Raw genomic sequence first — 16,937 nt, 5'->3', positions numbered from 1 at the left:
CTTTGTTCCTTTATGTTTTTACAGGTTATCTACCATGTTTTATATAGAATACTCTGTGGATGATTGGAGAACTGCTGGGATTATGAGATAACAAGTGGGTTTTTTTGTTTTTGTTTTTTGGGTTTTTTAAGTTCAGTTGGGAAAGGAAGAGTTTATGGTCAGTTTGTAGTTTCAAGCTCTTTCTGTTTTGACATGTCTGCTTAACTCAAATACGTTACAGCTGAGAGAAAATGTTTTTGTGAGAGATTCCTTGCACCCACTCCTTCAATTGTGGGATATGGAAGTACTCAGTACAGTTCTCCAGTCTTCCCAACAGTCCTTCAGCTAAAAATAGGGAAGATAAGATTTTTATATATTAAATTAAAAAGCAAGCAGGGGAAAAAACTACTACCTTTCAGCTGCCTTATACATAAAAGGGTGTGGAGAAAGGAGCACAAATCCATTTTGCTCCTTTCACTTTTTTGCAGAAGAATTTACGAAAGAAATTATGAAAGATTTAGTGGAGAATCCTGAAATAGACTATGACCCTGGCTCTGCTCTCAAACCAGAGTAAACTGAGGTCAATGAAGTTGTAAAGTACAGTCTGAGGAAAATTGGGCCCTAGGTCCCTGGCCACCTTATTCATATTTGTAGTTTTTTCCTCTATCTTCATTGTCTGACCAGAACAATCCTTATGACTGATTATGGTCATCCTTTTGATAGATAATAGTCTCTGTGTGGTGGGGTGGATTGGGTTATGCAGATCAGTTCTCTTTCTGTGTTTTTTGTTCTTTAATCTCAACATAACTTGATGCGTGGAAACTCTTTTTTTTTTCCAGTTCAGGGAAGAGGGTGGAAGGCTTACTTTAAAGCTGGACACATGCTCCCACCATCCTAAATGCATCATTTAAAGCCCTATTTACCTGTTATGCTTGATGAGATCTGTTGACTGATATGTTAGGGAACAAGATGGGGGGTGGGGGTGGGACTGGCAGTTTTCAGCTGCTTCTGTGTGTGGCAGATTTGTTCTGCAGTGAGTGCATGATAAGTGCAGTGAGTGCATGATTGAACCATTTGTAACCTAAATGTACACACCAGGAATATTGCTTGTAGGTGTTGTAAGTGAAGGCAACTTATGGCTGTAGTGGCAGCAAGAGAGGTGTTTAATCACAAAGAGCGATTCCAAACACAGGTCTGCTTAAGTCTTTATTATTGGCCATAACAAATAGCCTGAATCAGATGTTTGCAATTAGAACAATGGACATGAGAGATTACATTGCCTGAATGGAAAGAGTTTTGGTAAGACAGGAATACGGAACGTACCTTTTCTGAGAAATATGCAGGCGGTTATCTTTGAGGGACAGATAATACCTGGCATTGAACTATTCAGAGACTGAATTATTTCATCCAAAGCTGTAATTTATGATCGCCTTTTGTTTGAAGGGAAGTGTTGCTTATAGGTTCAGAGCAAAATACTGATATGCTTTACCATTAAACTTCTGATGTGAATCCATAACATTCAGGGACAGATTCTGCTGTTGGCTACAGTGGTGTAAATCCAGAGTAACTCCACTGAATTTTATATCCATGTAACCAGGAACAGAATCTGGTCCCCCAGTGTGTTTTGAAAGCAAGCAATAAAAGGGCTTTACTTTATCTCTTTAAAAAAAAAATCAGGAAATGCAGCTATCGCCTCTTTATTGACTGCCTGTTTTATTTGATTTTTGTAGGTTTGGCAGTGAAATGCTCTGTAAAAAACGGGAGGACTATTTGGAATGGCCTGAATATTTTATGGCAGTAGCTTTCTTATCAGCACAAAGAAGCAAGGATCCAAATTCTCAGGTAAGAAAGCAGCATGCAGGAGTAATGTAGTATAGGTTGTATTGCACTATATGTCACACACCCAGTTTATATACAGTGAATTTTCATTAGAAGCTATTTCAGTATAGGGCTACCCAAGTTACAGCACAGTGGGCGCTTTTGCTACAGGAATTTTGTTCATGAGTTTGACCTCAGATATAGCTCTGTCGTTACTTACGTTACTATGAACTTTATCATCATGGTTGAAGAAGCTGAAGCCCTCCTATTGATACCATCTACACAGCCATGCATTAACCTCCAGAATGTAAGTGTCGCTGCCTGGATCCTTTCTCTCAACTGAGAGCATGGATGAGAACACGTGCCCCCAACTTCTTCACCCTCACTCCCAGAGCCCACAGTAGTTGTCACTGCTGATCTGCTCAGGTCAGAACTGGTAGTGTCATTAGTGCCCACGTGAATCATCAGCATGTGGTAATGGTCAGAAGAACCTCGGAAACCTTTCTGTATTTCTCGGATGCAGTCTCCAGGCAGACAGCACAGGTCCTAGGACATCATGTCAGGTTTGCAGATGGTTTTCTCCCATTCCCCTCAGAAGGGAGTCCCTGACAACCAACATTCTAAGCTGCCTCCTCTTGGGTCTGGTGTCTGTGAGCCTCCCTGCCTGGGGGACAGGTGACATTTCCTCCTCAGCCATTTGGGTCTGGTCCTCACCGCCTGTTTCAGGTATTGCATACAAGTTCTTGACCAGAATGGATTGGGGACCTGGATGGGGATGGAGCACTGTCTACTGTCTGAGGTGGCCAGCAGCCAATCTCTTTCCTGTAGAATAGCCTGTTCTCCTTCCTATTCTGGTGCCACTATAGTCGACTAGCATCCTTCATCCCATATGTTTCCACTTTTATCCTGTCAATGAAGTCCTCGTACTCCCAGATGCTAGGCAGAAGAGCCAGCCCCTCGTGCAGCTCTCTTACCTTCTTCCTGGGAGATTCCATCAACAGTGACCTCTCACACTGTGTGGTTCCTGAGCCTTGGTTTCGATAGCAGGCACATGCAAGCCACATATCCAGCAAGTCAAGACTAGGGCTTGGGTGGAAGCCTTGAGGATCAGGATGCCTGTCTGCCAGGGCTCTCACAGGTGCAGGCAGAGTAAGAGCTAGCAGTGGTATTGGCAACACACATTTTTTTTTCTCCCATTGCAAGGCCTTCCTTGTAGGGTATGTACATGTTAAGGAAAGAGGGACGGGGGAAAATGGGAATAAGTGTAGACAGTTTTGAGATAATTTGACAAAATTTGATGTTAGATGGTGTCAAGGTTCCTTCCCCACTCTGAACTCTAGGGTACAGATGTGGGGACCTGCATGAAAGATCCCCCTAAGCTTATTCTTACCAGCTTAGGTTAATACTTCCCCAAGGTACAAACTTTGCCTTATCCTTGAACCGTATGCTGCCACCGCCAAGCGTTTTAAACAAAGAACAGGGAAAGAGACCACTTGGGGACGTCTTCCCCCAAAATATACCCCTAAGCCCTACACCCCCTTTCCTGGGGAAGGCTTGATAAGAATCCTCACCAATTTGCATAGGTGAACACAGACCCAAACCTTTGGATTTTAAGAACAGTGAAAAATCATAGGTGAACACAGACCCAAACCTTTGGATTTTAAGAACAATGAAAAATCAATCAGGTTCTGAAAAGAAGAATTTTAATTAAAGAAAAGATAAAAGAATCACCTCTGTAAAATCAGGATGGTAAATACCTTACAGGGTAATCAGATTCAAAACATAGAGAATCCCTCTAGGCAAAAACTTTAAGTTACAAAAAGACACACAACCAGGAATATACATTCCATCCAGCACAGCTTATTTTACCAGCCATTAAACAAAAGGAAATCTAACATATTTCTAGCTAGATTACTTACTAACTTAACAGGAATTGTAAGGCTGCATTCCTGATCTGTTCCCGGCAAAAGCATCACACACACAGACAGAACCCTTTGTTTCCCCCGCCCCCTCCAGATTTGAAAGTATCTTGTCCCCTCATTGGTCATTTTGGGTCAGGTGCCAGTGAGGTTACCTTAGCTTCTTAACCCTTTACAGGTGAAAGGGTTTTGCCTCTGGCCAGGAGGGATTTTATAGCACTGTATATAGAAAGGTGGTTACCCTTCCCTTTATATTTATGACAGATGGCTAGCTCAAATTTGTTTCCATATCTAACTGAAGTTTCTTCTCCTCTTCGAGGCACTGCAACTTATTTTACTCTTGGATTGCATGGGTTTGGTGGTTTTTTTGCTCTGCACAGGACTCCTGACTAGTATTCCCACCCTTTGCCTTCTTCTATAGTCCTCCCTGCAACCTGCTGTTAACAGAACAGCTGAGAGAAAAGGGGGAAGATGGGAGAGTGAAATCCCAACAAAAATACAGAGATGAGAAGATGCCCAATAACCATCACTACTCAGTTACTTTTTTTTGTTTGTATCCCGGACCTCCTTACTCTGCTTAATGTTCTTTTTAGCCCCAAATCCTCAACTGGTCTTATTTAAGAGCTCATCTGTGTTTAACTTGCATAAAAATAACAAAATTGTTTTTAATTTGTACGTTTAGAGACTTGGGCTTAATCGAAATAGGACATTTTTTATGCCAAAATAAGTCCAGCACGCACAGTTGGAGTGATATAATAAAAGATGAGAATTAAAACAGGTGTCTAGTATTTTGGTGCAAATTTGTGTGTAGAACAGACCTAAATCGCTAGAACTAAACCAATTTATAACAGATTAGGATCGGTCCCTTAGGCTCTCTGCCTGCAATCTTACATGATTAAGGGTTTGCAGGACCAGGCCCTTCAATTGTAAGTTTTATGAAGTTTCTCTTGTTGTCTGTAAACTGGCTTGCATACTCCTGGTGCATATATTAAATAATAGTAGAGCTGTCAATTAATTGCAGTTAAGGCAAGCGATTTAACTCGAAACAGATTAACTAGATTAAAAAAATAGTCACAATTAATTGTGGTTTTAATCACACTGTTAAACAATCATAGAATACCAATTTAAATTATAAATATTTCGGATGTTTTTCTACAATTTAAAATATTGATTTCGATTACAACACAGAATACATACAAAGTGTCCAATGCTCACTTTATATTTTATTACAAATATTTGCACTGTAAAAAAAACAAAAGAAATACTATTTTTCAGTTCCTCATACAAGTACTGTAGTGCAAGCTCTATCATGAAAATGCAACTTACAAATGTAGATTTAAATTTTTTTTAACATAACTGCACTCAAAAAACAAAACCATGTAAAACTTTAGCATCTACAAGCCCATTCAGTCCTATTTCTCATTCAGCCAATCGCTAAGACTAACAAGTTTGTTTATATTTGTGGGAGATAATGTTGCCCGCTTCTTATTTACACTGTCACCTGAAAGTGAGAACAGGCATTAGCATGGCACTGTTGTAGCCAGCATTGCAAGGTATTTACATGCCAGATGTGCTAAACGTTTATATGCCCTTTCATTCTTCAGCATAGGCGCTGAAGTTTTACATTGTTTTGTTTTTGAGTGCAATGTAAAACTTCAGCGCCTATGCTGAAGAATGAAAGGGCATATAAACGTTTAGCACATCTGGCATGTAAATACCTTGCAATGCTGGCTACAACAGTGCCATGCTAATGCCTGTTCTCACTTTCAGGTGACAGTGTAAATAAGAAGCGGGCAACATTATCTCCCACAAATATAAACAAACTTGTTAGTCTTAGCGATTGGCTGAATGAGAAATAGGACTGAATGGGCTTGTAGATGCTAAAGTTTTACATGGTTTTATTTTTGAGTGCAGTTACGTTAAAAAAAAAAATCTACATTTGTCAGTTGTACTTTCACAATAAAAAGATTGCACTACAGTGCTTGTATGAAGTGAATTGAAAAATAGTATTTATCTTTTTTACAGTGTAAATATTTGTAATAAAAAATATTGTATTCTGTGCTGGAATTGAAATAAATATATTTGAAAATTATAGAAAAACATCCAAAAATATTTTACAATTGGCATTCTATTATTGTTCGGCAGTGCAATTAAAACCGTGATTAATCATGACTATTTTTTAAATCTCATGAATAATTGCTGCTATTTTTTTTTTAATTGTGTGACACCCATAAATGATAGTAAATCTCTGTTTTATATAGGTTGGTGCTTGCATTGTGAATTCAGAAAACAAGATTGTTGGAATTGGATATAATGGGATGCCTAATGGTTGCAGTGATGATTTGTTGCCCTGGACAAGAACAGCACAGAGTAAGCTAGACACAAAATATCCTTATGGTAAGGAACACTTTCTAAGCAAGGCTTCCTATGTTTTGCAAATTAGAGCATTCAGCATTTAAATATGAGAGTCCAAATGATGTCCCAGCATGGTAAATATTGATCCACTTCCCCTCAGCCTGGCTGACTTTAACAGATATGCAGGTAGTATACCACTGTGAAATCACAGCTCTAGAAATAGTGTTTATTAGCTCTCTTTCTGCAGAGCTGGTAGGAGGGGCAAACAGCATCATCTTGTATTTTACAACTTCCTAGTAATGCACTGATGGTGGGGTTTTTTTAATAAACGCTTAAGATTCTTAACAATTTTCCACATTACTAATTTTGACTCAGTAAAGTAAACAAGTCAACTAAACTTCCATTATTATAGCACATGGTTACAGTAGGTGTAAGTGGTGCTGTTTTTTCACATGTTCATCTTTACAGTGTTTAATTGCCTCATCACATACTACTTTTTCCACTGCATGTTTTTCCCCCGCAGGCTTACAACTTGGGAGAACTTTCAGAAGGACAGCAAAAAGCACAAAGGCCACACCCTGTCAAATGTCAGGGCCCTGCTCTAAGTAAGGGGGCATTAGAATTTCTCAAAGAAAAGTTTCACCAGAATTTTGTAACTTAGGCAAAACAGTGTTTTCCCCCCTAACTTTGTTTGAAACAGCTGAACTAGTATGCCTGAAATCCCTCCCCCTTTTTTTTTTATTTTTGGTGATCATGACAGTGTTTGTGTGTAAACTAAAACTTTCTCCTTTCATCCTTGGCTGCTTGCTGCTCCTCCTGACTCATTTGTTCAAATATGATAAAATCCCAGTGCTTGCTACATTACAATTCATCATTGTGGAGGGGCTTATCTCCATGTCACAAGCACTATATTGTAGTGTCACTAAATGAACTGGGTTGTATAGTGGTACAATCTGTACAATGAGAGATGGTAAAATTGGGATAATTTGTAGTTGCTTTACCTGACGGGTGGTGTGTGGATAAATATGTTAAAGGTTGCAAGGCACTCGGATATGATCGTGATTGTGGTGGAGCACCATAGTACCTGGATAATGTGTTGCAGTGATTCTTGAAGTTGGATACTATGAATCTCCTTTCAGTAGCCATGTCTTTAAACAGAGAAACATTCAGTGGTTTAATAGGGCCTGGGACTGCAAGCTGTTGGGTGCCCTCCACTCTTCCAGAGGAGGGTGTTCAGTATCCCACAGGGAGGCACTTTACCCTTCGGTCTTTTGCCAATTCAGGTGTTTGAGGCTCTCAGCCAGTGAATGCTTTTGTGTGTGTGTGTGAGTGAGAGTGGTTAGTCTTGAATGGCTGATTTATTAAGAGTTTGCTGAAAGCTGAACCTAAAGCTATATGTTCAGTACAACATGCAGAAGCTTCTTCATAATTAGATAAAACTTTTGCTTTCAATTGGGGTTGAAACTGAATGCCCTCTGGTGTGTATTGTGTGGTTTTTTTTTTTTTTTTTTTTAAACAAATCTATGGATTTGATGACTTACTATGTCCTCTCACTTCAAACCTAAAGTACTCCATTTTTCTCACATCAGCATATGTCTTTATACTAATGCTTGTTGATTCATTCCCTTAAAGTCCTCTGTCTCCACAGTAATCTAGGAATATTTGTGTGACAAACAATTTAATTAGAGACAAAAAGACTTGCAAATATAGGAAACCTTTGAGCCATAATATAAAGAATAAATTGAGCAAACCTATTTTCAAATATTTACAGATTCAGATTTAATAAAATGTGCATGGTATAAAACACAAATGTGCATTCATTCCACTGTATGTGCTTTGTAAAATGAAACAAACTGTCTTTATGTTTGAAGTATCGGCATTATAATTTTGTTAGGGCGGATGGGCTCTTTTGTAAATAACCTCAGATACTAACCTCTGAAAAATATTTTAAGCAAGTGTTTTAAAAATATATAGTTAAGGGTTCATTATTTTCATAGAATCATAGGACTTGAAGGGACCTCAAGAGGTCTTCTAGTCCAGTCCCCTGCACTCAGGGCAGGACTAAGTATTGTCTAGACCATCCCTGACAGGTATTTGTCTAACTTGCTCTTAAAAATTTCCAATGACGGAGATTTTAAAACCTCCGTAGGCAATTTTTTCCCATGCTTAACTACCCTGACAGTTTGTTAGGAAGTTTTTCCTAATGTCCAACCTAAACCACCCTTGCTGCAATTTAAGCCCATTGCTTCTTGTCTGATCTCAGAGGTTAAAGAAAACAATTTTTCTCTCTCCTGCTTGTAACAACCTTTTATGTACTTGAAAACTGTTATGTCCTCCCTCAGCCTTCTTTTCTACAGACTAAACAAGCCCAATTTTTTCAATATTCCTCATAGGTCATGTTTTCTAGAGCTATAATCATTTTTGTTACTCTGCTCTGGACTTTCTCTAATTTGTCCACATCTTTCCTCAATTGTGGCGCCCTGAACTAGACACAATACTCCGCTTTAGGCCTAATTATTGTGGAGTAGAGTTCGATGAATTGCTTCTCAACACTCCTGCTAATACATCTGTCATAAATATAAAGGAAAGGGTAATCCCCTTTAAAATTCCTCCTGGCCAGAGGAAAAATCCTTTCACCTGTAAAGGGTTAAGAAGCTAAAGGTAACCTCGCTGGCACCTGATCAAAATGACCAATGAGGAGACAAGATACTTTCAAAAGCTGGGAGGAGGGAGAGAAACAAAGGGTCTGTGTCTGTCTGTGTGATGCTTTTGCCGGGGACAGAACAGGAATGGAGTCTTAGAATTTAGTAAGTAATCTAGCTAGATATGCGTTAAATTATGATTTCTTTGAATGGCTGAGAAAATAGCTGTGCTGAATAGAATGAATGTTCCTGTCTGTGTGTCTTTTTTGTAACTTAAGGTTTTGCCTAGAGGGATTCTCTATGTTTTGAATCTAATTACCCTGTAAGGTATTTACCATCCTGATTTTACAGAGGTGATTCTTTTTTACTTCTATTAAGTCTTCTTGTAAGAAAACTGAATGCTTTTTCATTGTTCTAAGATCAAGGGTTTGGGTCTGTGGTCACCTATGCAAATTGGTGAGGATTTTTACCAAACCTTCCCCAGGAAGTGGAGTGCAAGAGTTGGGAGGATTTTGGGGGGGAAAGACATTTCCAAACTCCGTTTTTTCAGGAACCCAGATAAAGTTTGGTGGTGGCAGTGGAAGTCCAAGGACAAAGGGTAAAATAGTTTGTGCCTTGGAGAAATTTTAACCTAAGCTGGTAAAAGTAAGCATGCAGGTCCCCACATCTGTACCCTAGAGTTCAGAGTGGGGAAGGAACCTTGACAACATCCCAGAATGATGTTTGCGTGTGGTGGTTTTTTTTTTTTTTTTTTTGCAACAGTGTTACACTGTTGACTAATGTTTAGCTTGTGATCCACTATGACCCCCAGATCCCCTAACAAGCTGACAAGGTAAAACCTGATTTGATGTTGTTAATTACATTTCTGTATTGACAACTGTAAGCATTCAAAAACTGTTAGCGCCACCTCCCTCTCTCTTTCCTGTGCCCAGTAATGAATTATTAAGAATTTATTTGCCTTCTGATTTTTTTGAACTTCTAGGGTACACTCAAGTTACATTTTCAAGCTTTTCTACAGAACCAGGAGAGCTAGAAACTTACTTTATTTTAATGAGAGCTGAGATTGTCACACATTCACAACTCCAGGAGCTGGGACTTTCAGGAAGCGCACCAAATATGACACTTGCTTTAAAACCACAAAAGTTGGCAATACATTCACTTAAGGTACATATAAGGATCACACAGTTCATAAACTCTCATACTGCCCAACTAACCACGTTGTTAATAAAAGGTTTCAGAGTAGCAGCCGTGTTAGTCTGACTGAATGCATCCAATGAAGTGAGCTGTAGCTCACGAAAGCTTATGCTCAAATAAATTGGTTAGTCTCTAAGATGCCACAAGTACTCCTTTTTTCTTTTTGTTGTTAATAAAGCAAGTGTTACTATTTAACTCTATTTTATAGTAAAACAAAAGTTTATAACATAATGCATTTTATGTATATACAGTTCCATTTCTAGTGCATAATATTTCAAAACACTTTAGTGTCTGTTTCAAAAGGTAATTGTTAATGCATGGTAACATAGAAAAGTCAAACTTTGCACCAGATTTCCTTTGTGACTGCTACTTACTACGTGAAATTTTATAGTGATCTGTTATCAAACTTCTTGGTCAAGCAAGTAAACATAACGTATTAATGCTCATATGGTTCTTTTTATTAGTGTTGTTTGGGCCAAACACTTTTTTATTAAGTGGGAAGAATAGTTTTGACATTACAATACACTGAGGACATTTTCATGGCGGGATAGAGGATATGCAGAAAGCAACAGGAATAGTGTGAAGAAAGGCCTCTTTTGTTTGATGTACTATAGGAAAGACTTTGGGTTAAATATTAGATCCTAACACTAGATCAGACCTTCAACATGGGACAATATGGTGCAAGGTGAAAGGAAGTAGAAATGTGATATGGTAGGCAATAAGATAGTAGTAAGAAATATATTCTTGCTAAAGAGTAGTGAGGTTAGTTCCCCTCCCCCCCCACACACTTTTTTTTATTAAAGCATTCACAAATAGTCAACACTGTAGATAAGGTTCCAATGTTGGCTTCCATTCTGAAAAAGTGGCTCGGAAAATATTCTCCAAAGACTTGGTTAGCAGTAGAAATAACCATGTAATGAGAACTTAACATGTTTTTCTGACCCTGCTGTCGTTTACGGAGGGAGGGAAAGGGGGGTGGAATTTTCCCCACAGGATATTGTAAAATTGGTAGCTCTAACAGTCTCAGTTTTGGAAACCTTATGGTGTATTATATACCTGTGCAGAATTCATATGAATAGAGGAGTTAATCTCTTATTGCTTGAAACTGGGATTTGTAATCCAATATGTATTGTTAATAATGGTGGACGTTCCCAGCCTGTTGGTATCAAGATGCTAGAAAACTAGGGAGAACTACTTACCTATTAACATAGGGTAGTCAGGACTCCTGGGTTCAATTTCTGGCTCTTCCACTGACATGTCACATGAAATTAAACCAGTCACATAGGTAAATTAAGGCACAGATAGGCTAACTGTGTATAAAGGGGGTAAACTGATACCACCTGAGAGGGATGCAGATCCTTTAAATCAATGCAATTTCAGATCAGCCAAAGCAAAATATTTTGCTCTAGCTCTTTCCTCGCTTTTTCAGTTGCTCAAGACTTTCTCAAACACATTGCTTTTGGAATGAAAGCTTTCTTGCTTGAGCTTCACCTAAATTAATATTTTTATTTTGACAGTTTTTGTAAAATCAGTTCAATCCCTTGAGTCTCTTTCTGTCTGTAAAAACAGATGAGGCAGTGTCATGAGCCTCTCCCTTGCTGCTGGGTGATTATAAGCAGTACCAGGACCTTCTCAGAAGGATTACAGAATCTCTTCAGATACCATCTGAGGTGGTTCAGGATCTCAAACATGAGCTCTTGGACATTCTGTAGGCTGTGGTTTTCTCTTGAGTGGCACTTATGATTTAACAAAGCCATAGTGGAGCCTACTAAAGCAATCTGACATACATCTGCCACTTGCACCCTATCCCCTAAGAGGGCTGAGAAGAGGTACTTTTGTTCCTTCCAGAGGGGCAGAATATTTGTTTTCTCACCCAAACTCCTTAGTGATCTAGGTTGTTTGCACCAGCTCAAGCCTACTCCTCATAACAAGCTAGTCACCAGATCTTTCCCTCAAAGTGTCCCTTATTATGGTGGAGATGGCATCATGCTCCATGACTCCCTTGTCATGAGATTGACTCCAGGCCTGTGTTCCCCAAAGAGGTTCAAACAACTGTAAAGGCCCTCCCCTTTTCAGTGAGGAAAACAGATGACTCCCTGCCTATGCTTAAGGACTCTTGGTCTACCCTCCGCTTTCTGGGGATATACATAATAAATACACACACTCACTCACTCTCTTTGTACCCTGGAGAAAATATTCTAGGCCTCCTCTGAGGTTCCTCCCAGCACCTCTATCCATTTTTCCAGAAAAGGACTCCTGTGTGATAGGCACCCAGCCCAACTGGTCCCTTCTCTTCAGTCCCAGAAAGTCATTTTGATGAGATGCATCAGAACCGCCAACCGGTCTCCACACTGCTTATTGCCATCCCATTCAGTGGCTGCCTGGCACATTTTCTGCAATGAGGCACCTTATCGTACTGGACAGATGGATCCTGGATATTATATCAAATGGGTTTATGTGAGAGTTACTGTCTGCCCCCTCCCTGTCCCTTTCCAGGAATCCCTCTCATTAGAGCAGGGGTAGGCAACCTATGGCACGCATGCCAAAGGCGGCACATGAGCTGATTTTCAGTGGCACTCACACTGCCTGGGTCCCGGGGGGCTCTGCATTTTTATTTAATTTTAAATTAAGCTTCTTAAATATTTTTAAAACCTTATTTACTTTACATACAACAATAGTTCAGTTATATATTCTAGACTTATAGAAAGATCTTCTAAAAACATTAAAATGTATTACTGGCATGCAAAACCGTAAATTAGAGTGAATAGATGAAGACTCGGCACACCACTTCTGAAAGGTTGATGACCCCTGCATTAGAGGATTCTCAAGCAGAGATGGATTCCTTTCTCCAACTGTGGGCAATAGAGCCTGTCCTACTTTGTCATGAGGGGAATGGCTTTTACTCAAGATACTTCCTCTCCCCCAAGAAGAAAGGGAGGCTGGAGACCAATCCTGGATCTCAGACAGCTAAATCTCTATATGTCACTCGAAGTTCAGGATGACTACCCTTGGCTCAATAATACCGTTCCTCAGCGAAGGTGACTGATTTGAGGCCCTCCGTTTGAAGGACACGTTTTCATATGGACATTCACAGGGGATTCCTGCATTTCACTATAGGCCCAAAGCTCTTTCACTACTAAGTGCACCCCTTTGGCCTCTTGATGGCCCCAAGGGCCTTTACGAAGATGCTTGTGGTGGTGGCGTCTGTGTACCTTTGCAGACAGGGCAATCTGATATTTCCCTACTTGGATGATTGACTGCTCACAGGTCAATTATACCAGGAGGTGCAAGCCGCAACTACCTCCACATTACACCTTTGTCATTCTTTGTGTGATGAGTGTATGGGTTGTGTACAAAAACTTACATATGCATTCTGGAAATGTGTTTGGGAGGCAGTGCATAAGCCCAGCCTGTGCTAAACAAAAAAATGTTTTGTTTCTGTGTCTCCAGTGTAAATTAACAAGGTGAAGCCAGAGGACAATGAAAGTGCATTTACATATAAAGTAAACAAAGCAAGACACAGACTGCATCCTAGGAAGTCTTCCTGGCTCTTGAGGCTGAGACTATGGACTTTGAGCAACACAAGGGGACCAAATACAAATTTTTAAATATTTGTCACTTAGGGGACAGCACTTTCTGAGCCTGTGAAAGTTGGATCCCTTAGCCTTGTGGGCTAGAGATGCTGTTAACTTGATGTAAGAAAGATTAGACAAAGATTGTAATTTGCTAAAATTAAGTTTATCACTAGAAAATGTTTTTTGTATTTGTTTTGTTTGTAACCATACCTTTCTTTCCTCTTGCTTAGTATTACTGAAATCTCTGTTCTTTGTTAATAAACTTATTCTTAGTTTTTCTGAAGACTATCTTAGTGCTGTTACTTTTCAATATAAGTGTGAGTCCTCAACTAAACTAACAAGCTGGTGTGTGCACTGTCTCTTTGGAGGCAGCAAACTTAACTTCTGTAAGTGTCCAGTGAGAGGGAGTGGATGCCACAGGGAGACATCTGGGGATCTTGGGAAATGGGGTTCACTGATTGTTACTTGCAAAGCAAGTGTTGGCCTGGAAGAATCTCAAGGAGTTTGCTGGTGAATCAGACAGACAGGTGTGGCTGACACACAGTGTAATCTCCAGCAAAGCTCACTTTTGATGAGGCTCTGGGGTAACACAGTGGCTTACAGTTCTGGGTGTTGTGAGCTGAATGTCAGTCACATGACCACTACATGCACGTCACCTACGTCTGCATTTATGGTGCCTCCAGATCTGGTTCAGCACGGCATTCACTTTGAGCAGGGGCTCCTTGAACAGCAAGGTCTCACTTCCATAGAACATACTGACATCCTTCACATGGGAATTCAAAGTATTTGGGAGAGTTCTCTTTATTCCTTCGTTACCTACAAAGGCACTCATCACAAATATATCTCTAGGACGGGGAGCGCATCTGGATGACCAGAGAGCCCAGGGTTCCTGGTTCCCGCAGGAATCCAGGCTGCGTGTCAACCTGCTTGAGCTTTGAGCAGTCCACAAGGCATTCAAAACATTTCTACTTACTGTCTGGTCTACGCACATTCAGGTCAAATCAGACAATATTTCTACCATCTATTATATAAGTGAGACAAGGCAGGTGAGGTAATATCATCTCTTGGACTAACTTCTGTTGGAAAGTACAAGCTTGCGAGCATCACAGAGTTCTTCCTCAGGTTTCAAGAATGAAATCAGTGTGTCTGAACTAAATACAATTTGGGACAGATTGTTAAGCATAAAGGGTTAACACATTTTGTAGGGGGGATCACTTAAAATGAAGCGGGCAACTAGGGGCTAGCAAGCAGTGGGATTTGTTTACAAACTGATGTAAGGAGTCATAAAACCATGGTCTCTGAGTCCATGGTTTTTAGTGTCCAGCAGAGTTATGTTTTAAGTTCCCGGGATCACTTGTTATGCAGGGTTTATGCAGGTTTCCTTTTGAGGATGAGTACTGAGAGATCAGATAAGGAGTGATTGTTTGCCTACGGGTGATAGTGTTTTTGTCTCTTATAATTTTCCTGTGCATGTTCATTCGAGAGCATAATGATTATCTGATTTCAGTTGTTGAGGCATTTGCTACATTGGATGATGTACACCACATGCCATCATAGGCATCTCTAGAACCCATGAATCTTGAAAGGTGTGTTGGGGCGGGGGGATATTGATCATTATAGTAGTGGAGATATGTATGCAGGTTTTGCATCTGTTGTTCTGGTAGGGTCTGGTGCTGATTTGAGTTTTTGCTCTGGTCTGTGGGGACCTTGCCTCTGATGAAGAGCTTGGTGAGGTTGGGGGAATGTTAGAAGGCCATGTGTGGAGGGATGCTTAGTCTTTACACATCCCACTACTGCAAGGTTCCTGAAGATATCATAAGGACATTCCTTCCAGTTCTAAACCAGTCCCTACGTGGCATCTGAACCTTGTCCTCTCTGTAGAGCCCTGCACAGATACAAAAATGTGGCTCTGCATCCAATCCACATCTGCAAGAATCAGCTTGTATTCAACTTGGGATCCACACCCTATCTTTTATCTGTATCTACATGTGCACTGCATCTGCAGCAGCACACTATCTCTCAGTGCCTCTCAGGAGGAGCATCTGTGTGCATGCGTGTGTACTGTATATAGGATCTCAAAGGTGGGGAAGCAGCTGTCTGCAGCTCATAGCCTATGTAGCTGCTTCCCCACCTTTGAGATCCTGTATTCTCTCTCCCCTGTATAGAGAGAAAGGGGTGATCACAGGTCAAGACAGGGAACAAAATTCCCCATGCTCCGATCCTGGTGGTTTAAGCAGCCAAGCAATTTAGGAAACCTCTTCTGATGTCATTGCCATATCAGGTCAGTTGGAGAAGGAGGCAGCTGCTTCTGCAAAGTAAATAAGTATGGGGAGAGGGAGTATAGGATCTGGAAGGTGGGGAAGCAGCTTATAGGCTTTGAGCTGCAGACAGCTGCTTTCCTACCTCCTGAGATCCTATAAAGCAGGTATCCGCGGATTTGTAGGGTTCTACCTCTGTGCTTATAAGAGCACCATTTGAGACTTTGGCCTCCTGTTCCCTTCTTCACCTGTCCATGAATGTTCCCTTCCTGACAGCCAATTACCTCCACTAGGAGAGTGGGGGAGCTTGGGGCCTTTGTGGCAGTCCTGACATGCACAGTTTTTCACAAGGACAAAGTGTTTTTGCACCTACATCTCAAATTCATCCCTAAGGTGCCTTCTGAATTTCACATTAACCAGACTGTTCACCTTCCAGTGTCTTATCATGGCATGGAGGCAAGGGTGCCGGAACCATTGTAGAAGTGTGTGGTGGGGGGGCCCACTGGTGCCAGAACTAGGGGCCATGCCCCCCATTTTTTAATGTGGGTGTAGTTTGGGGGATGAGCAGCGAGGCACCTGCAGGGGATGAGCTTTGTGGCAGCATTCTTTCCCTCCGTGCCCCTTCGCGCCCCCCCCCCCCCTGCACATACTTCAAGCCTTGGCAGGCATGGAGTGGCGGCACCCCTGCCCAAAACTTGCAGTTTGGGGGGGAAACGCTATCTCCTGTCCCCTCAAACTATGCCCATGTTAAAAAGTGTCTATCACTTTTTACGCAAACTTAGCACCACTTTGCCACACTTACTTTTGTGCTGCTGCTGCAGCCTTAAGGCTCTCAGTCGGAGCCCCACTGCCACCTCCAGCTGACTGATTGAGGGAGGAGCAGAAGGAGAGTACGGGCTGCCTCCCCGTGAGTGACTGGGAGCGGAGGAGGAGAGTCCAAGCCAGGGTGGTGGGGCTCAGACTATCAGCCGTGGTGGGGTCTGGCTGTCCCTTTTATCCTCTTCCCCCCTGCCTCTCAGATGTGCACAACCCTTCTGCACTAGCCTCAATCACCCAGGGCTGACAGCTGGAGCCCTTTAAAAAAAAAAAAAGAAAAGAAAAATACAGCTCGCACCTCCCAATAGTTTGAGAAACAGTGCCATGAAATTGATAAGACAGACAACAACCAGTGTAAGGAATGCAGTGTCCACATACACA

General features: G+C 41.1%; 1 protein-coding gene across 3 annotated transcripts in view; it reads left to right on the top strand.

Annotated features, from left to right (window-relative positions):
• Window positions 1–16,937, top strand: part of DCTD (dCMP deaminase) — a 178,747-nt gene that overhangs the window by 5,304 nt on the left and 156,506 nt on the right. For all 3 annotated transcript variants that reach the window (XM_073341733.1, XM_073341732.1, XM_073341734.1), the window contains exons 2-3: window positions 1,710–1,821; window positions 5,978–6,113. In XM_073341733.1, the coding sequence (XP_073197834.1) occupies window positions 1,710–1,821; window positions 5,978–6,113 (248 nt within the window). The remainder of the gene's footprint in view (window positions 1–1,709; window positions 1,822–5,977; window positions 6,114–16,937) is intronic.

Source organism: Lepidochelys kempii, chromosome 4, assembly GCF_965140265.1.
Source record: "Lepidochelys kempii isolate rLepKem1 chromosome 4, rLepKem1.hap2, whole genome shotgun sequence".
In the NCBI taxonomy this organism is placed as follows: domain Eukaryota; kingdom Metazoa; phylum Chordata; order Testudines; family Cheloniidae; genus Lepidochelys; species Lepidochelys kempii.
The sequence above is the reverse complement of the archived record's forward strand: the minus strand, read 5'-3'. Positions and strand labels throughout refer to the sequence as shown.